Source organism: Genypterus blacodes, unplaced genomic scaffold (assembly GCF_046128005.1).
Source record: "Genypterus blacodes isolate CSIRO-AG114 ecotype Tasmania unplaced genomic scaffold, CSIRO-AGI_Gbla_v1 ptg000039l_1, whole genome shotgun sequence".
In the NCBI taxonomy this organism is placed as follows: Eukaryota; Metazoa; Chordata; class Actinopteri; order Ophidiiformes; family Ophidiidae; genus Genypterus; species Genypterus blacodes.
This window is the reverse complement of record NW_027466852.1, coordinates 6,825,977-6,847,487: the sequence shown is the minus strand read 5'-3', so window position 1 is coordinate 6,847,487 and position 21,511 is coordinate 6,825,977. Positions and strand designations below refer to the sequence as shown.

Here is a 21,511-nt window from a genome sequence, read left to right as displayed (position 1 = left end):
AGGACGGGAAAACAAAACAGGTGGGGTAGGCTGGAGTCTAAAAGAGGGCTGTTGACCTAAACCTATGTGGTTAAAGCTATTCATCTGCAAATTACATATGGAGATGTACGTAATCTTTCTGCGCGGAAGGTGTGGATCATCAAAGTGACTTATTTGGCAGGAATAATATCTCACGGAAGTCGGATCTTTAACCACTGGAAGACTGGGAGAGGACCGGCACGGGCGGTCTGGTCTGCCTGGACCCTGCAACACCCGGTCTCTCTCTGGCCCTGTCTCCGTCTGTCTGTCTGTCTCTCTCAGGTCCTGTCTGCCTGCCTCACACTGTGCTCTTTTGCTCTTTAAAGAAAAAGCCCCACGCCAAACTGAATCTCTGTGCAACAGTCGTATGGAAGCGGATATCAAACATTTCTGCGGCTGCTCCCGAGTCGCAACATATTCGGCTGAGCCCCCTCATCATCATCATCATCATTTTCATCATCATGATCACCCTGAAGGGTTAAACTGCATCATTTCAGTTCAACATGTTTACTGCAATAAGAAACAAAGTGGTAATGTCTTATCTTGCCCTCTCGGGGGTTAAAAATAAGGTCATCTGACAGACTTAACAGATTTAGTTGATTGGTTAAACCTCTGCTTTTAAGAAAATAGCTTTTTCCAAGGCACGTCGTTCAAAGAGTCTCCACTCATGTACACACATAGTTCAATGATGCCAGTGAAAAAATAGAATCTCGTATCCGGCTCTCCACTCGTCCCGTTCACCTGCCACGTTTCTACTGGGAGGTTCTGTGCAAGAGAATCACTTTGTCATTAATATGTTTACTAAGTTGTTCATTTGACCAACAAAGTGGAAAAAAGGACTTTTTTTTTGTTGCTACTAACAGTCATGTACAAATCCTTGACATGAATGTAAACTCTTGATGACAAAAATCAAAACAAAAAACATCTTTTCCATGACAGTTTTCTCTCTTATTGTTTTTTTTGCCTCCTGCAGTGTGTGTGTGTGTGTGTGTGTGTGTGTGTGTGTGTGTGTTCGTGTATATGTGTGTGTGTGGAGAGAGAGTGCAGATAGGAGGTCAAATTCATCAGAACAAAACAATTCAACAGAGTTGGTCACCAAAAAAATGCACCACAGAGTCGAAAAACAAAAACCACTTGCTTGTCTACAAAACAAAAAAAAGGAGATGCCACCCTTGACCCCCAACCCCCTCCTCACAAAGCACAAGATGGTCCTATTGCTGTGTCGGAGGAGAGGGGGGGGCGGATTGTTTTAACACTTAGTCTGCGGTCACTGGGAGTTGGGAGGACGACACCGTCAGCTGCCATGAATTGGGATTATTCTTCGATCGCTCCTCTCCCAGCGACGCCCTCTTTTTTTTTGTTTCAGAAACAAATACAGTCAACGTACAACAAAAGTGAAACAGTCATGACAAAAACAAAAAAGAATCAACACGCTTCAAGCCCATCAAGTTTTTTTTTTTGAAACCCCGCTGGTGACCGTTTTGTTTCCGGGGGCGACTGGAAGCTGCCATGGGACTTTACCAGTGTGTGTGTTTGTTTGTTTTTCTTCTCATTTATCCATGACAGACAAGAGCGAAGGGCAGGGGGGAGGGAGGTGGGGGGAAGCCTGGACAGGTAACAAAAACAAGCAGGTTCTCAGCAGGGAGATGGGGGAGTCTTCACACACACGCTCCCCCCACCCACCCACCGACCCCCACCTGTGCTCGACGTGGAAGTGTTGACCGTCAACTTGTTTCGGCGTGGCGATGCGGTTTGTAATCGAGGGAGGAAAGCACTTTGTTTTTATAGTTTTCTTGTTTCGGAAAGGGGTGCAAGAGGAGGAGGAGGAGGAGTGTGTAGCGAGGTGGGACGGGGACTGGGATGTGGGGGGGGGTGCGACCTGAGTAGGGAGGTGTGGGGAGGGAGGGAGGGATTGGCGGTGGAGGAGCGGCGCGACAGTGGCCGAGGCTCACCAAGGCACAGAATGACAGCAGGAGGGTCACCCGGGGGGGGGGGGCAGTGTATCCCCCCCCCACACACACACACACACCCTCCAACCAGCCCGGCGTCCTGCCCGTCTCTCGTATATATATATATTTATGTAGATAGATAAGATATACTCGCTCTTTTTTGTCTTTTCGTTACAACTGAACATTTAGGAAAATATAATACAAACTTTTAATACAAGAAATATAGACTACACTGGCTAAGATCACTTTTTCCGTCATGACAAGTAGCTTTTTTTGTGTATGCAGGATTTTTTAAGAGTCTTTTGTCTTTTTTTGTTTTGTTTTTTTTGGGGGGAGGGGCCAGACCCGTCACGGTGGCCACGCCCCCCCCCCCCCCCCCTCTTTTTTTTTTTTTAAAGTGTTGGGACACCGAAAAAGCTCTTAACTCAGACTGAGGACTAAGGATTCTTCGATGGTCAGAGAGCGACAGAAGCGCCTCTTCCGTCAATAGCGACTATCGCGCACGACCTCATCGACGAGTTCGTTCGTAGCCGAGCGAAAGAATCGGGTTATATTTGTCTACAGCGCGGGCCCAGAAGGTGACAGATAGCAGAGCGCAAACAAAACCAAAAAAAGAAAACAAAGTTCATTAGTCCTGTTACAGAAATGGAAGAACTACTCTGATTAGTTTTCCTACTCTAGATTAACACAATGCCTCGACACACACGACAAATCATTCCAGCACGTGGAGCAGCTTCGACCTGTTAATCAGAACTTCATAAACAAACCCACACACACACACACACACACACACACACATACACACACACGTGAACACTGAATACGAAAAAAGTAACAGAGCCGCACAGAAAGGAGAGAATTCTAGAGTAGACGGCATTGTGAGTGAGCGAGCGACAGGAAGGATCCATTAGTGAAGAAGGAAAGAGCTCTGGCCTTTTCTTCAGGTCAACTCTGTAAGCACCCACCTGCCACCTACCAAAAAAAAAAAAAAAAAAACACCTCGCCATCCACCTCCAGCCCGCCAGAATCACTTTTAACACTCAGAGGAAGCTCCCGCACTTCCTGTATTTATTGCTACATCAATTTGCTACTGAGAAATAAAGCACGGTTTCACTCCTGGGGATCCATTTTAAAAAACAGGAAGAGTTTGCTTTTGTTTGTTTTGTTTTCTTTAGTTCTGATGCAACTCCTTTTTCTCTCTTTTTTCAGTGAAACAGTAGTCCATCCACACCATAGGGTGGTATAGTGTAGTGGTCAGTAGTGTGGAGTAGTGGTTAGGCGAGCCAGCCGGAGGGAGGCTGTGAGGCTTTTGGACAGTAACTGTACATCTATATACATCAAGACTCCTCTCCTCTCTGCCGCGACTCCGACGCTTCTGCCGTCTTTGGCCACAAAGCAGTCGAGTGCTGCTCATTTGGTCACAAACTGGGCTTTTTCTCTTTTTTTTTTTTTCAAGCAACTGTGGGGAAGGGGTGGTGGGGGGTGCGGGGGTTAACCAGGAACATTCTGGTGGGAAGAGATGATGTAACCCCCATGTTGTTGTGCTTATTCCCAAAATGAAAGTGAAGTGCTCCGCCTTTTCTTCCTCTCTGAAACTGAGTGCAAAGTGTCTGTGTGTCATTCAAATACTCCTATATAGTCACACGTAGATAACCCTGTTCTTTCGTTATTGCTAACACACACACACACACATACTGAATACACACACACACATTCTCATTAACAAGTCAAAGCTGCCCCGCCAGTTCCGCATTTGTCGTCTTCCGATCAAATCACAAACTCTACTCTCTGCTCTCTCTTGAGCCTGTAGCAACACTTAGATAGGGGCTGTGTGTGGGCAGCGGGAGGGCAGGGTGTGTCAGGAGGTCAGGTTCAGGCAGGATACAGTAGGGTGAGGTAGGGTCAGTGGTCTAGGAAGGAAGGTTCAGGAAGATTTGAGTGGCGTTTAGCTCCCGTATGCTTCCTGGAAAAGCCGAGGTCCAGGAAAGGGAACGGTGTGTTTGCCGCTTTTTGGGGTCCGACAAGATGTTTGCAGTGGGCGGCTCCGGGTTTGGGTTGCAAGGTGGTCAGGAAGTTGGGAGGAGGGATAGCGCGGGACGCAGAGCTGTGTGTGTGTATGTGTGAGGGCGGGGGGCGGGGTCGGAGGTTGGGCGATGGCCGTGACACCTAACAGTGGTGCGGCTGCAGTCTGTGGGAATGTGTGGCTGTGTAGCTGGTGTCGCTGGAGCTGCTCTGGAGGCTGTAGTGGTCCTCCTCCTCCTCCTCCTCCTCCTCCTCCTCCTCCTCCAATTCCTCCAATTCCTCCAATTCCTCCTCCTCCAATTCCTCCTCGCTGATGCTGTCCACGCTGTCCGCCTCCACCGGAGTGAACTCCATGCCCTCGATGTCCACCTCTGCACACAGAAAGACACAAACAGATTGTTTTCAGTGCTATATTCAGAGACGGAGAGAGAGAGAGAGAGAGAGAGAGAGAGAGAGAGAGAGAGAGAGAGAGAGAGAGAGAGAGAGAGAGAGAGAGAAAAAACACTTTATTTGGACCAAACTGTGGGCATATTTATTAGGGAGCCCGCAGTGCTGTGGATTACACCAGGATTTAGGCGGCCATTAACTCTGGGCACACAGGCAGATCTTTGTACTCCCTCAGCTAATCCCCATCCATTATAAACAACTGCATGTGTGTGTGTTTACCACATCCAGGATTAGTCAGCGTAACTACCCCTAGCAAGGCTGTCGGAGGCCTGACACACCTTTAAGCCTCGCTACATTGGATGGAGCATCAGGATCGTAACGTTCAAATAAAGAGTAAATAGAGAGAGAGAGAATATAGAGTAGTAGTGTGAGAGTAACTATTTGCATGAAATGTTGGAAGAACACACAGTGTGTTCTTCTCTGCGTTATCTGATATCAGCGGTGTTAGTGTTAGAAGCGGAAAAAAAAGGCAGCGAGTTTCATTTGGAGCTCCTCGCTTTGACTCCGATCGTCTCGGAAACGTGCGTGACAACAAAGCCCACATCTCCCACACAAAGCACAGCGGAACCGCGGCCGTGTGAAAGCGATGATAGCGTAGAGTTTGTCGAATCTTCTATCGAGCGCATGTGTTACAGCTTATCAAGATCTGCCAGGCGCCGAGTCTGAGTCGCCGAGCCTGAACACCTGTGTGTGTGTGCGCAGCGCTTGTGGTTGCAGCAGCCACAGGTGAAGCAGCACCACATAAAAGACGCTGGATGGGAAGCGTGGTGCGAGAGAGTCTCACATGATCCGCACCACGTGTTGCTACTGACGACCCCAGAGCGACAAATACACCAGACGATCAGCTTTCCCCTCTCCCCCCCAACAAACAGAGGAAGATAATCAGTGGTGGAGGAACAGCCTCTGTGTGTGAGTGTGTGTGTGTGTGTGTGTGTGTGTGTGTGTATGTGTGTGTGTGTGCGTGTGTGTGTGTGCGTGTGTGTGTGTGTGTGTGTGTGTGTGCGTGTGTGTGTGTGTGTGTGTGTGTGTGTGTGTGTGTGTGTGCGTGTGTGTGTGTGTGTGTGGGGTGTGACAGAAAACTGAAAAACACAGAAATTGTTACATGAGGGGAGACGAATTGAAAGGACTTGAATAGTTGGAAAAGTGAAATTAGAGAGGGAAGGTTCTGGACCTTGCTCTGAGTCGGTGGAGATGGTCGAGCCCATGCTGTCGGTGCGGATGCGCTCCACTGATCCCGACACGGAGAGCTGCTCCAGGCGGCGTTTGAGGTAGCGGTGCTCTCTCTGCAGCTGCTCCTTCATGTTTAAAGCCTTCCTGTCTTGCTCCTCCAGCTTCTGCAGAAGAATGGATAAAGAAGAGCAATCAATGGCAGACACCAGAATTGTTTGTGCATGTGAAACCTTTCAGAGCCGCCACTCCAACGCGTCTGCGATAAGACCACTTGTGAAAACAAAAACACCGCAGTGACGAGAATTTACATCCAACATCTGAGCAGAGAGGACATGCATGACAAACAGGAAGTGAAGGGTTAAAAGCAGCTCTGTCTGGATGTTCCACTAACCACACCGTGACTTGTCTGCCTGCCTGCCTGCCTGCCTGCTTATAATGCAGTGACAAACCATGCATGGACGCCTGCACATTCAAAATATGTTTTTTTTTTTTCTTCTCTCAACATGTCACCCGATGTGCGTAAGCTGCAACAGTTAATGAACCGTGGAGGAGGAAGACGAGGGGGAGGAGGTCTTTAGTCCAATTATCTTTCGACCACATATCTGAAGATCAGCCACGACCCCCCCCCTCCTCCCCCCCCCCCTTTGTTGACTTATCATCTTCTTTGAGACTATATTTTCTCTCTCGGTCTTGGGAATCGGGCGTCTCTTTTCGCTTGCCAGCCTCAAACAAACTTTGATGGAAAAAGATTAGAGGAACACGACGGAAAAAAGGGGGGGAGTGAAACCGAGCGGCCCCGGGTTTTTTTTACAAAAGACCCTCGCTGGATTCTTCCGCAGCCCACGAGGGAGAGGGAGGAACATTTTGCGTTACCTTGATGTGCATCTTGGCCCGTTTCAGCAGGCTGAGCGTTGTGTGTCTCGTGCTGTCTGGACCCAAAGGCACCAACTTCTTCAGCTGCTCCAAGTAGAGCCGCAGTTTGGCACGTCTGCAAAAACACACACACCAGCACACCAGTGAGTCAGCAGCAAAAACGTCGGAGCAGAAGCGCTGAGACTTACAAAAAAAGGTTCCAAAAGGTTTATGACGTATTGGTGTTAGACGGAAGGAGGCCAAGCTCCAAAAATGTACGACATCAACCATCAACAATTTAGTGATGACACCCGTTGTGGTTGCTTGGATGCTCACAGCTTTAGCAGCTGTAGTCGTAGTTGTGGTTCTTAACAATTTGCACATACACACACACACTGTTCCTCGCCGGACACCCACCCACAGCCACACACACTCAGAGGAGCACGCAGGCCCTCAGTGTGCCGGCTTCTACACCTGTGAAGATGAGTGTGTTCAGGGAAGAATCTATAAACACACATGCTTAAGAGTCATTATCGACCAAAACGAAGGCGGTGGAAGTTCCTCTGTGTCGACTGAACTCAAAGACAGGAAGCAGAGCCTGAGTGCAGCCCGGAGCCCCGCAGGCCAACAACCCCGCATCCGCAAACAAACAGCGTTGTGCATGCGGCGTTCGGGAGGTTTGATTCTGCGACAGCGACACAAAAAACTGCGCGCATATTGTAAATGATTTGAATGAGCTGCTTTTATTCACGTCATGTTTGTGGGCTCTCCTCCCACTCTGCCCTCGCTCCATTCAAATTTGCTCATAAAGGCCTTTCAACCTAGCATTAGTCAAGCCAGTGCATGAACCCTGCCTTTGTTCTGAGCCTCTGCCTTCCCCCTTTGCCTCCCGTTCCTTTGGCGAACTCCAGCTGAACGATAAACAAACTCTGACAACACGTCGCCCCCGCTGGCCGTCTCTGGAACTGCAATAAAGCCCCTGTGGCTGGAATTGAAGCCGCAGAGCAGCGCGGAGCGGCACAGAGAGGCACAGAGCAGAGCATGTGTGAGATTGCAGCTACCCAGGCTCTGTCTCCCAGTGTCTTCACACACACGCACTCTGAAATGCACACACGCACACACACACACTGGAGCCTTTGCAGGAAGGGCGTTGCCTGTGTTTTTCACATTAGTGAGACCCTCTTACTGACCCGTCTGTTTCACTCAGGGGTCAGACGGCCTGTGGGGAACAAGAGAGGAGAAGCCAACCTCCTCCCACAGCCTAAACATGATCATCTAAAGGCCCTCGCTGATCATTTCAACTTTCATTTCAGGGGAGATTTGATCACAGCTCTGTAAAAGTGAGAAGTGCAGTGGATTTATTTTTTTCCCACCTATGAAAACACCGAGCCGGTCCAGATCTGAGGCGGCGTCTCTCTCTCTCTACAGGTGCGTACAGGCATTCCCAAAGAGGGCGTGTGAAAGTGCTCCGCTTCTTTTCATTTCCACTGCTCCCAGGGGGCAATTCCACCTCCCCCCCCCCGCCCCCCCATCCGCTGTACCCCCCCCCCCTCCACACCTTTGCTCCGCACCCTGCCAACACCAACACACCCTCATCCCCAACTGGAGAACACAAGTGTCTTCTGAGGACAGGGGGCGGGGGGGGCTCCACCTCTAACCTGCCCCCCCCCCCGCCCCGAGTCCCAGCCACATGAAGCGGTTGAACTCCGGGCCAGGGGGAAGCGGGCAGGAAGGAGCTGGGGGTCTGCAGGCCGGGGAGGGATGAAGGGAGGGAGGGTGTTTTTGGAAGGGAGGGGGGGGGGGGTCTATTCTGGAGGATGACTTTCTCCTCCTGGGCGGAAAAAAAAGGGCCCTTTGAGTGCAGTGTGCTCAGCTGCACCAGGCAGCGCTCACACACACACACACACACACACACACACACATCATCCAAGGGTAACATGAGCCAATGGGCAACCATCTTACACCCTGCTAGCTCGCTTGCTCTCTCTCTCTCAATGAAAAACAAAAACAAGGCGTTCCCTCACACACACACACACACACACACACGTACACACACTGCCCACCTCCAATGTTACTCTGTTACTCTGATCATACGAACCACTTATATGACCAGGCACAGTGTAGAAATGTGCACAGATGTATGATTGAGTCTTGTAAACGTTATCTGTCCGGACTCGTGACGCCTTCTTCTTCTCCTCGCGTCCCGACCGTCGCCTTAAACATCAAGCCGTACTCGCCATTTAAGTGCGTGTCACCGTACAGGTTGTTATCATGTATATCTGAGGCGGGCCGTCCTTAAACAGGTCTACAGACTCCTGGCTCCGCCTCTTAGCTCCGCCTCGCTCTCTGTGTTCTCACCTGACTCAACCTTTGCTTTGTGTTGTATTCAAATCTCAATCTGAAGCATCTCTGCCAAATGAGTAAATGTAAATGTAAACGCAGCCTCTTACTACCTGAGACACAAACTAAACACAACTTTGATGCGTGACGAAAAACAATCTCAATTTAACCCTTATTACCCCATAGCGTTTGTTGGAAACGTTCTTATATAGGATAAGGACGTATAGGATTCGTCATCAATCATTGCTGATCTATCATTCCCGGGAAAACGATGCAGGTGCTGTATGTCAACTCTTAGCGAAGTATGTACAAGTGTCTACTCTATAGTTTAAATATAAACTCATAAGTTTATATATACTTCCTGTTATATTACGTTTATATTCATTTGTTTAAATCTGGACGAACGTTCAACGTCTAATTCTTGCCGCAACGATCCCCTTCAACTGGATTATTACGGCTTCCTCAAACTGTGTCCAACAAATCCTTCCTGGCTTTGATGTGTCTGGTTGAGACACACACACATGGACCTGTTGCTCTCTCAGCCTGCCAGTGTGTGTGTGTGTCCCTGACAGCTCCCTCCCAGCAGCACGTGTCCTCCTGCAGGGAGACACACTTGCTATTTTTCTTCAGGAGCGCAGCGGATTTGGAGCGGGACGGGGACCCTTCCTTCCCTCCCTCCCTCCCTCCCTCCCTCCCTCTCCTCCCTCCCTCCCTCTCCTCTCTCCATCACGTTTGTTATTCCTACGCCGAGGCCCCGGTCACGCGATGTTTATCAGATTGCCTGAAAAGCAGCCTTGCGAGAGCGTGGCACCATGCGTGTGTACGTGAAGATGGAGCCAGACGGTTCATATGCCGCCCTGGCCCCGCGTAGTTCTGCATCGCATCACATTTTCCAGTTTGTCTGGGTTGAAAATAGGACGGTCCTTGATATTCCGGTCATGAACAGTGTCACAGTGTGCAACACAGCTGGGGCCGTGTCACATAAGGGGTTTGCGGTCAAGACGTGATTCCTTTTGTTCTGTTCGCATCAAAGTCTGTATGCAGGTTTGTTTGCGCGCTGGTTTGTTTGTTTGATGGAAAAACTGAACTGGCCTGTAAACGTGCGTGTGTAGATTGGAGGGTTTTAGAATGGAAGAAAGGCAGTGAAGAGGCACTTTGATTCACCGTGGAGTCCCATTCACAAGGAAAGAAACCACCTGACGTGCCTCACGTGCCCAAGTATCACGGGACAGTTTGTGTCTGATCTCTGGCCTTCTCCTTCCCTTCCCTTCCCTTCCCCCGCCGCCCATCCCTCTCCGTCGGGGCTCGGCGCCAAAACAAAGCCGAGACAGAGGAAAAGTGCAAGATTTCCTCCGAAGGCTGCTTGCTGCTGAAACTGGAACGAGCTCCTTAAATTGCTGACTTATGCTCCAAGGTTACTGGGTACACACAGCAGGCCTTTCTCACAGATCCGCTCGCCTCTCTGGGCCTCGGAAAGGAAAGCAGCCATGAGAAATATTGTTTTTCTGCTGAGGGGCAACAAGGAGATGAAACGTGTTTGTGCCGCGTGACCAATGCATAATGTGTATTCACGTGTCCTTGTCCACCATAATGGAACCCCCTATCTTTCTAATACTATTGGTTTTTGCGGACACACGGGCACACAAAAGGCCCCGAGAAGCGGCACCGACGCAAACAACAGGCGCTCAACCCCTTAACTCGCCGCGCTGTTTAATGAGCTTTCTGCAGCTGAGCGCATTCCTCAGCCTGTAAGCACAGGACTCACAGTGGTTAGTCCAGCACTCGGAGCCAAGCATGCTCAACTAGGGTCAGAGGTCACCGGTAACACCACTGCACTGTTTCCTCTCACTCTCTCTAAGCCAACCTGCTTAGTCTCGGAGAAAACGTCTCAGGCTTTAGGCAGTAGCCCGAGACGATGTCATGATGACGTCGTGCTACTGCAATATTTTTGTAAAAGACAAATTTGGATTTATTTGGGATTTTAGTTATTGGCTGTAAGTTGTCAACTAAGGATTTATGTTTCTTGCTGTAGAAATGAATGTATTTGTGTGTCACTATGTCAGATCAGTGTTTTTGTTGAAGGATAATAAAAGCTTTAAACTCACGCCCGTTGTATTGCAGTCAAAGTCAAGAGTATGTGAGTCTGTCCAGAGTGTCTGCTGTATTAAGTCAAATTGTTGCATTGCGTGTGTGTGTGTGTGTGTGTGTGTCACCACGGTGAGGTGGTGGAATTTGGGGTTGCCAGCGCAGTGGCTCCACATCTGGCTGACAGGCTCCTGGGGAGTGTGAGGCAGACGGGAGGGGGGGGTTTGAAAGGGTGGGGGACCCGTGGGGGCTCGGGATAGACAAACACACACACACACACACACACACACTAGACCTTTCAGCAGCTCTTCATCAGTCTCCCTGTCACCCTCTCGCCCTGCCCTGCACATGTTTACATTTAACAGAGATCTGATGTGCCATCTTGAAAAACACGAGGGCAGGAGAGAGAGAGAGAGAGAGAGAGAGAGAGAGAGAGAGAGAGAGAGAGGCGGCTCGTACCAAGAAGCCAGCAGAGCAAGAGGCGGACATGAAAGTAGCTTATCACGCTGGTATGAAATGTCAGCTGTTTGGGACGAGCTGTATTTGTTTTCGACAGCCAGAGAGATGCCACGCCCAGCCGCCCCTGTGTGTGCGCAGTGACAACTGTGAGGCGAGACAGACGGATACGAGTAAACACAATCTCCTGACAGCAGGGACGTGCAGCTCGCCCTCACACAGCTTGCGCTCACACGCTACGCTGCAAACAGAAACTTGGATGACTGTGCCACAACAGCCCTGCAGACAGAGGGAGGGAGGGAGGGAGGGGGGAGCAAAAGGCAAAAGGCTCTGCATAGTTTACTGCTGATTGAACAACAGGAAACTACAAAATTAAGTGGTTTGTTGTTCACTCGTTGGTAGTATTTCCACAAAGCAAACTGGAATTTCCACTGGGTGTAATGGGGAAACGCTTTGTAATTAAGAGTCAATGATTTGAGGTTTCTGTTGTCCTAAAGCTGAAACAATGTGCAGAAACAAGCACGGATCATTACAAAATCCCTTCCTCAGCATCGCCACTGTACGCTTGTGACCACAGAAAAACAGATGTCGCCAACAATTTACAGATGACAAAGTGTGAGCAACTAGAAGGTGTGTGTGTGTGTGTGTGTGTGTGGTGGGGGGGGGGGGCATGCATCTCTGAATCATTTCTACACAATGTTAAATGACAGACCGGACCATTATTCCCTTCCGCTGCTTAAAGTTAATTGCAAGCTGCGTCTGCGAATGTTGGACGGACTAGCAGAGACAAGTTCAGCCCTCAATAAACACATTCTCCCCTCTGACACGGGCAACTTCATAATGAAGCCCTGTCAATGATTAACACACAGTAACCAAGTGGCACAAGCACCAAAAATGAAGGATCTTTTGGAATAAACAACCGCTAATCTGACAGAATAAAGGAGAGAACGTCTGCAGCTCTAACCTGAACACCGTCATCATAATAACAGGAATATTACAACATGTGACTTAAGAGTTATGAGTGCTTGTCTTCTAACAATGCGAGGAGCAGCGGCGAGTATTGATGTGCTTGCAGAACGCGGCGCATTCTTGTAACAGACGGCCTGCTGGTTTCTGTGACTGCCGCTCTCTTACTTAACTCTACATTCCAGCGTACACATTCTCTGTTGACCTGAATTTCAGGCTGCTCGCTCGGCGCACACACAGCAGCCACGTCCTGCTCAAATCTCCCCTGAAGAATTTCTCCTCGAGCGTGCGACGCAGACCGGACCGGTGCCTCGAAGGGTGCAGTGAACGCACCACCAAAGGCCGCGGCGAGGCCACGGCGTTCTCCCTGCTCCACTGCTTTTCTCTTTGAATTTATTTTCCTTGGCCCTGGAGCGCCCTGACGCCGTGTGTGTATTGACAGTTTGTCTTCTTCATTTTTTACGAGGTGCTGTGTCAGCTGCTTTTGCGGCGACGAACACAGGTCACCGACATAGAAAAGGGAGTGTGGGTCTGTGTGTGTGTGTGTGTGTGTGTGTGTGTGTGTGTCTGCAGCAGGGACGCCAAAGAAGGAAGAGCAGCATTTTCACGTGGGACCTGCACCACGTGCCACTCACACACTCAAAGCATCTCCCACACACACACACGCACACACACACATACACACACACAGCTCTGACATGTCATGCAGATACACAACAGTCGCCCATACGTGGCACATAAGCAGCCAATCTGCAACCCTGGTGGGACTCGACTCATCTGAACCAAAGAGCTCACGGCACCCAGTGACCTCAGGCAGGAGAGATTCCACATGTGACCTCTTCTGCTGACCTCCAGCAGCCATGTTTCTTACTCCTAGGCTACATGAAGCTTATTCCCTCTGCAGTCCCACTTTCCCTTTATCCTTGGGCTGCATCTGATGACTTCTATAAACCTCTGAGTGTAGAGAAAACACGTCTACAATCTAACTTTAGAGCGTATTTACGTACATATGCATCGCTAATGACGACAACACGGCCTGCGTGACTGCATCAACCACACACAGAGCATCATTCATTACTCTGGGATATGAGCTGCCCAGTAATCCCTAATGACTCACAGGTCACTACACACACGTGTGTCATTTGAGGAAGCAGGCACGTGCAGTCATGTGAACATGGGAATGGCACAACAAAGCGTAATTACATTGAAGAACATTAGCTGCCAGTAAAATGCGCATAAAGCTAAAGAAATATAAGATTTGTTGTCTTAAGTGAAAGCCTGAAGTTTCCAATTGTCCAAATATGTGCTTTATGTATATATTGGGGGAATTTGTATAATCCGGAATACTTCTTTTTGATTGAATAGTTCTGCTAAGGGTGATATTGAAAGTGAATGATAGCTGTGCAGTTTGTTGTAATCCACACTGAAAGCATGAAAGCATGTCGTGTTCTAGAAAGATTCCCATATAGGTTACAGTAACCAAAGAGGACCTGTTCCTCCAAAAAGTTGAGAAAAGGAGCGCTAACGAGCTTTGGCAGGGCGACCGTGAAGGAGTGATAAAGACTCTCTGTACTTTTTCCTTTCGCAGCCTCGGGTTTCTGCTGACTCAGACACGTTTAGGGGGCAAAGGGAGAGTCAAAATAAGGAGAGGGAGGAGGAAAAAAGACAGATAGCAGAAAAAACAGATGTGGCCTCTGGAGAAAAGAGTCAGACGGGAGAGCGGAGGAGAGGAGGTGAAGTGAACAGGGGGGGGGGGGGGAGGTCTCGAGGGCGGCTCTCCCTCCCGCCGACACGCGGCCATAACTCACGCGGCTCGGCGAGGTGCTGCCACCGCACGGCTTTTTAACATCCAGAGACGAGCTTCGCGGCGGGAGGGGAGGGACGGCGAGGGGGGACGACGGCGGCGGCGGGAGGGGAGGGACGGCGAGGGGGAGGGGGAGCTTCTCAAAGCCAAATAAGTCATTCATCACAGCCAGGGGAGTACAGGACACCGGGATAATAAATTTAATTAGTGAGAAGATTAGACTGTGACTAAACAAGCGCCTGCTCCCATGTTCCGTGAGGCGCATGTACGCTTTGAATAGGTGCAACACGGCGCCCGCGTGTTGCATAGGTGCGTGACCATTTGTTGCGAATCCAACTTGTTTTGTTTTCTTCATTAATTAAACCTCCAAAGAACTCTGAGTGATTGTCAGAAAATGAAACCAAGACTGGGTGGCGCCTGTGTCTGGAGAGATAAAAATAGATTTCGTAAATCCTTTTTGAAATGAGGAAACCAAACCTGATCATATAGTGGAATCGTGTTTCCAGTAAACAGGTGATGTGTGGGAAAGCAAAACCTACTGTGCTGTCACCATTTCACCAAGAGCGGTGACCAAAACATCAGATGAGCGATGGAGAAGAGTCAGAAATAGGAAGGAAGCGATGCCAGCGGAGACGGAGCCGTGCAGCAGCAGCATATGTGGTTTTGCAGAAACGTTGCGACGCTTCTTAACAGTAAAAAAACAGCAGAGTCACGCTCAACTTGGTCTCTGCGGCGCTCTCGTGGTTTCACCCCGGGGCCTCCGAAAAAGATAATCAGACTGTGTGAAGACAAGTCACACGCCCGGTGGCACACAGTCCGGTCCTGTCACCCCCCCCCCCGCTCAGACGTCTCACTTTCATCACACGTGGAAAAACAACAGGAGTTCACTGTCGCTGTCTTGTCTCTGGAGGAAATGGACAGAGCGGGGGACACGCGTGACAAGTTCTCACAGACTTAAAAGCGGGGATGGACGGATTGGATCGCAGTAACAAACTAAGTGAACTTAATTCACCTTGTGGACACACAGGAATGGACTCCTGAGAGCTCTGCATTGTGCCGGCCTGAACCCAACACAACAACACTTGACCGGACAAAAGAGAGCAACTGAGGGCTAAAAAAAGCCAGGCTGCTCCAGAGCGACGTGTAAAGAGCCCCGGGGGCAGAGGAGGAGGAGGAGGAGGAGGAGGAGCTTTGGGGTAATATGGACCGACCGGGTCTGCTGCTGGAAATGAACTGGTCCCACACCGATTAAACTGGTTTAAACCCGGGACAGCTGAAGACTCTTGGTTAGGTGGCATGCTGGCGGAGGATCAGCAGCAAGCAAGAGGTCAATGTTCAGCTAAATACTGATTCAAACGTACGCGCTTGAGCTTTGATTATTGTCCGTGCAGCTGTTAAGGCCAAAAAGAAAAAGCAAAGTAACACAAATACACTCATTACACGAACGGGCTGAAAAAGCAACACAGGGGAATTTACGGTATTTGCCGTAAAGCCTGAAAAGTCACAATCCCAAACTTCAACAGCTGTATGTTACCGTGGCGACCGTGTAATTTGAGGCCACACAGGGTTCCAGACAGGTAATGAAATCGTTGTGCGTTGTGTTGCAATGGATCAGAATGACACCTCATCACTGCAGGGTCTGTCATTACAAACAGGCAGGGTGGAGTTTCCCTTTGCCAGCAGCCACGGGAAGAAAACAACAACTAAAACACATGGAGGTCAAATACTAAAAGACCTCTGAAATGTGGGATGATGTACTGAAGTATTCAAACTTTAGGGGCAACTTTAACCTTAAATCACCTGGAAACCAAGGCCTAAGAAGTTCAAATCAGTGAATGAGCAAAGAGAAGAGGCGGGTTTCACCATCATTAGTCAAATTCTGTTGTAATGTCTTTTTCAGGAACGGGGTGACCAAGGGAAGTGAGTAAGGTGATTATGGAACAATTTACCAACACTTCAGCGTAACTAAACATCACGTTTTCTAGAAACCTCACCCGTCAAACATGAGGTAACCTCGAGTATCGTCAGCCTGGACTTTTCTGCCAGCTCATGGGAGAATATGTCCTTACTTGTTTTTCCACTGTAGTACATACACACACACACACACACACACACACACACGCACGCACGCGCACATTACTCACAGCCAGACATGTGACTGGCAAAGCCCAAGCCCTCAAAGTGAGTGGCGGCGCGTCACGCGCGCTACGCACACACAGCCGACACGCCCGCTCCAGCCTTCACTCTACATGCTGATAGTCACATCAGCTGTTTCCTTAAGCCTCTCTGTTTTGTTTTATAAGAATCAACAACAGGCAGTCGTTCAGAGTGACTGCAAGCTAATGAAGCGACGGAAATAAGGCCTTCTATTGTACAAAGGTGGTTAGATTAAAGGAGAGGCTCAGTTTCCTGGCTGGAGATCCATTTGGACACTGCAAAGTCAAAACAGAGCTTCTGATGAGCAAAGATGTCGCATCACCACTGGCCCGGGTGGGTTTGAGTCCGGTGGGAGGAAGACGAGGCCAGACAAGCTCGCCGATCCTCTCCGTTCACATCAGTCTGCACGGGATTATGACATTACGGAGAGGATACAGGCGCTCTTTGAGATCAGCTTATTATCCAGTTAAACACACGAGTAATTGATTGATCAGATCTCTGGCTCCTAACGTGGACTGATCTGATCTGATAAAGCTCAATATTGTGTACAGTGTAAGTGAAGTCGGTGGGTAAGACGCAACACAGCGATGTAACAAACAGACACAAGGGGCGACGGGCAAGATCACACACACACGACAGGTCACAGATTGTCAGCAGTTCCCTTACCTGTGTTTCTCCAGCTCATTGTGTGACGATCTGAAAAGGTAAACAGACAAAAGACAGAGATGAGTGCCAGGCCGCAGAGAGACACAATATGGTCACAATACTACACAGGCTTTGGGTCACGTGATGTGAGAAAGTGGAGCGGAAAAGTGAGTTAGTGAGGCTGATTCCAAAGGAGACGGGCTCGGTTACTGAATGAACTTCAATGCAGGAACAGATGAAAGCAAGAGGTTATAGAGGAAAATGCCAAGAGATCTCTTTATCCTTTCCCCCTTTGCTTTCACCTCAGCTGGCTTTACAGTTTGAAATGCTGGAACGTCTCCATAATGTGATGTGCTGAAGGCCCTACATTGGGTCTATTCTAATACTCCCAGACAGCTGTATATTCATTCCTAAACTGTCTGCTTCTCTGTGGAATAAATGGCACAACTTGCACATGATGGGATCCTGGTGTCAGACTGTGGAGGTGATTTATATGGAGGATCTCAGTCGCACGTACTGGAAACATGGCCTCTCTGATGAGGTCCACATGACAAGGGTGCAAAAATGTAGTGTGACGTCTGTGAGCTCTTCTTCCATGTCTGTGTGGCATCTGCCAAACTCATTCAGCAGAGTGTTCAAAAAGTTTTTTTTTTAAATTGGCCACAGAGAAAGCTGTGAAAAAGGATCTGTGACACTCAACACACACATACACACACTCCCTCCCTGTCCCACACACATATATACAAATCATGCATGCACTGCTGTTGTAGCTACACGCTGGGTGACCAGCAGCAGCATAGACACGGATAAAAACACACTCAGCCGTCTGGAGGCCCAGACGCTGTAGAATTCCTCAGCACGTGGGCTATTTCAAGGAGAGGCCCTATTATGATCTGCAACTGAGAGCAGCAAGGGCACTGCAGTCCATCTGAACAAGCTCTCTGTTCATGAGACCGTCATGGATACCAAACAGTACAAACCAAAACAGAAACAACAAAGAGCCAGACTGACAACAACCCTTTTCAGATTTCCCCCCCTGTTTAAGAGGCCTTGTGCTTACGAAGCAGCAGTTCCCACAGCTGTGGCGAAGAGGCCGAGGCATCTGCAGGGCACCGCTGCTCGCTTGCACCAAAGGGGTCACAGGCAACTCTGCTACGAGCTAACATGGCATCTGAGCCAAATCGTCCCAGAGGGATTAACAGCGTCTGAACTACATACAACCTGGCAACTCATTAATCAAGAGGCTGACAAGGCAGACAGGAAGTGCTTCACCACCATCGCGGAGGAAGCTGTCCAGTCAAAACGTGTGCGAAGCAAAATGGCCTGACCAGGAAATAGTACGTAAAGGGAGTTACAGGGGAAGAGGCTGTGCTGTAAGAGTGGGTAAACACACACCTTTACATGTTATGTAAAACAATGGTGTGCCATGCAAAGACTTCAGCGAACCGTCATAAAGTGAGCATTGATAATCCCACGGCTGTTAATTAGCTCTGAATCAAACAATTCCCATGTGTGACGTCTTTGTCACATTATCTGCAAGTCCAAAGACATAAAACTGCTTCAGCACTGCCTTTATTTTTATCACGGGCTCATTTTAGTGAGACACATAAGTCAATAAACAAGTTTTTACCGTTGTCAATAACAGAATTCTCCCTTTTTTTTTCATGATTTAACAAGGGTCGAGCAGTAAACAAGGAAATTCCACAAAGGTTTCCTTTTTCCCTAACTAAGCTCCAGACTCTTCCTCAACACAACCCGCAGATTACAGCGGTACAGAAATGTGATTTGCTTTAATTTTTCACGGTTTTTTGATTCCACAAAGCAAAGCATTGTGCTTTGTAAGCAGCAGTTCGCTTTGTTTTAACTGAAAATACTATTTCAGTTAAAAAAATTGCTGTTTTCACTTTAAAGCCCTCCGACTTCCTTATGTTTTTGAAACGTGGTCGGGAGGTATAAGGGGAAATTGAGCATTTTGCCTTCAGTGTGCTCCGCAGCCACGGGACGCCGGTGAGAAAAAGGAGGGAAAAGCAGATCAGCCACTTTGAGGCCTCTCTATAAAGCTCAGGACGGCCGCAGTGAGGGACAGTGTGTGTGTAGGTCTCTGTGTTAACCACCACACCCACCTGCCACATCCCCAGTCACACACCCCTTACCAGTGCTCAAACACACACACACACACACACACACACACAGGCATGCAAATACTTCTGTCAGCCTATCGATGTGCTGAATCAAAGGAATGTGGAAGAGAGTGTACAATGTACTACAATTTACAATTTACTACAAACCCAAGGTCCTTTACACGCATGAAGTATTACACTACTGAGTCCTGCAGACAGACTGCAAACAACATACAAACATTCCTTCCCCTCAGGCATTCCAGCATAAAGTACTAACCTGACCTACTTATCCAGTTTGCACTTATACAATTTAAGATGTGGCCTCATTGGTCTGTTCGGGACAGATTGCGATCCCAAACCTGGGATCCAGTGATGTCATCGGATAATGTTCGACTGCTGTTGTTTTGCTAGAGGTGTATGGAAACCATGGCAACCAAACAGTACTCTTATCTGAGCCTTAAACGTCCACAGATACAGAGATGACAACGACCCTGCTCAGAGATGGGTGTGTGTGTGTGTGTGTGTGTGTGGGGAGGGGGACCCCGGCAGCTTTTATAGTGACTTGTATTTTCAACATCAACACACGCACACACGCACGCACACACACACACACACACACACACACATTAAAACAGCCATTTCAGAGAGGTGAAAGAAAAGCGTGTGAGTGATCATGGTGATGATATGTTAAGTTAGTTGTATGTCGTGTGTATGAGTGTGTGTGTGTGTGTAAGAGAGTGGGAGCAGCAGAGTGACAGTGTACGCGTGGCAGTGTTTATAGGAGAGACCAAAACAGAGCCAAGCCCAGCAGAAAGATGGCAGTGTGCATGAAAAACAGCTCAGCTCGAGTGTGTATGTGTGTGTGTGTTTGTGTTGATGTGTGTGTGTGTGTTTGTGTGTGTTGTGGGTATAAGCTGACAGTGGTACAAACAAATAAAACAATAAGAGGTATATTTACCTATTGTTCTGAGATTTTCTGGAAATTGGCGAGGCTTTCGTTTTCTTTCTGGAAAAGTCGCTATTGTACGGTAAAACAGACGCATAACCGTGTTCTGCTTCTATTGACAAAGCAAACAAAAATGATATTAATTTACTATGGTGTTTGCAGAAAAACATACATAGCACATGCTGTCAATTTTGTGAAATTGTAAATTACGACATGTAGCTGCAGGCTAGCGAACTGTCAAGTATGTTAACGCTGGGGGAAAGCGTGATCGATGATCAGTGTAGTCTCCCCCAGTATTGACATGTAACGGATAACCTTCAGCAACATTCATATTTTCACTATTAATGTTTCATGACCAGTTATGACTGTCTGCCGCTGTGATGTTTGCTCATATTGTCAATGTCACTCTGCTTTACTCGTTTCCATTCAGCAAATAGAAAAACACTTCATTCTCTCAAGATGTATACGCTTGAAGATCACACACACACACACACGTCATTGCAACTACAATAACAGCACTTAAATGATAAATGTATATTTCCTTCATGTAGTCAGGCTACCGGTCCTGTTTGCACCCATCGCTTGGTGTGTGTCCCATTGTCTATAAAGTGACATCATACCTGCACTATGGCAGAGCACGTAAAAACTTTCCACAGGATGGAATATGAAGCTATTATTTCAAATTCTAGCTCGCAAAATGATTGCGTTAAATCCTGTCAACTTGGCAATTTGGCATGAAATACCTCTGTCTTTCCTTTCCAAGTACTCTGCAGCCTCCAGCAGAATTAAAAGAGAATTAAGTTCCATCTTGCTGTCTTGTTACAAAAATAGAAAAAAATATCTATTTACATAAATGTACGAGTCATAAAGTAATGGAATGGAAATTAAAAACTGCTTCAGAGCGATATATGCGCGTCTATATTCACTTCTGAGTCTAGGTGACTCCAAACTACAGTAACGTCAACAGCGCATAACTAAAACAAGTGACTGATCGCTCTTTTGTCCAATCAGAGGTGGGTAAGGGCGGACTGGGGGCGGTCTTCACTGGTGACCAGAATGAGTATCGATGAGATTCGCCTCTGATTGGCTACACGCCGAAGAAGCCATTACGGACATACCCTAGCAACAGCTCGCACGTCCCGCCCCCTCGTAGCTGATTGGTTTGACAACATGACAAAGTCGCTGATTGGCGGAGAGGCAGTTTAGGCGTGTCTTATTGTTGAACTTGGCTGTTGTTTGGGCTGCTGAATCCGACAACTCCTGAAAAGTGTTTTTAGGTTCAGACAAGGAAGTAAAGCGCGTTCAGCGTTTGCATTTGTCTCCACGCTGCTTTTCACCGTTAAATGTGTGGTTTCTTTGCAGACAGGCATGACAGAATTGCTGCTGCAGCGTTAGGATCTTTTTCTCATTTCCTGCCATACGTTTTCTAATTTCTCATGTATGCATATGTATTATGAAAGTATGAAACGAGCTACATGGCACTAAGGGAATGCAGTGACAAAACAAACACAAAAACATAAATAAATATAATTCT

At 48.3% G+C, this 21,511-nt stretch overlaps 1 protein-coding gene across 1 annotated transcript; it reads right to left on the bottom strand.

The window, feature by feature from the left end:
- Positions 1 to 944: 944 nt before the first annotated feature.
- mxd4 (MAX dimerization protein 4) lies at positions 945 to 20,934 on the bottom strand. The gene is made up of 6 exons (XM_076147863.1): positions 20,721 to 20,934; positions 19,990 to 20,089; positions 16,933 to 16,962; positions 6,480 to 6,594; positions 5,608 to 5,770; positions 945 to 4,360 (listed from the first exon to the last, which is right to left on the bottom strand). Exons 1-6 carry the CDS (start codon positions 20,782 to 20,784, stop codon positions 4,134 to 4,136), a joined length of 699 nt encoding a protein of 232 aa, XP_076003978.1. The 5' UTR covers positions 20,785 to 20,934; the 3' UTR covers positions 945 to 4,133.
- Between the last annotated feature and the right edge of the window lie 577 nt (positions 20,935 to 21,511).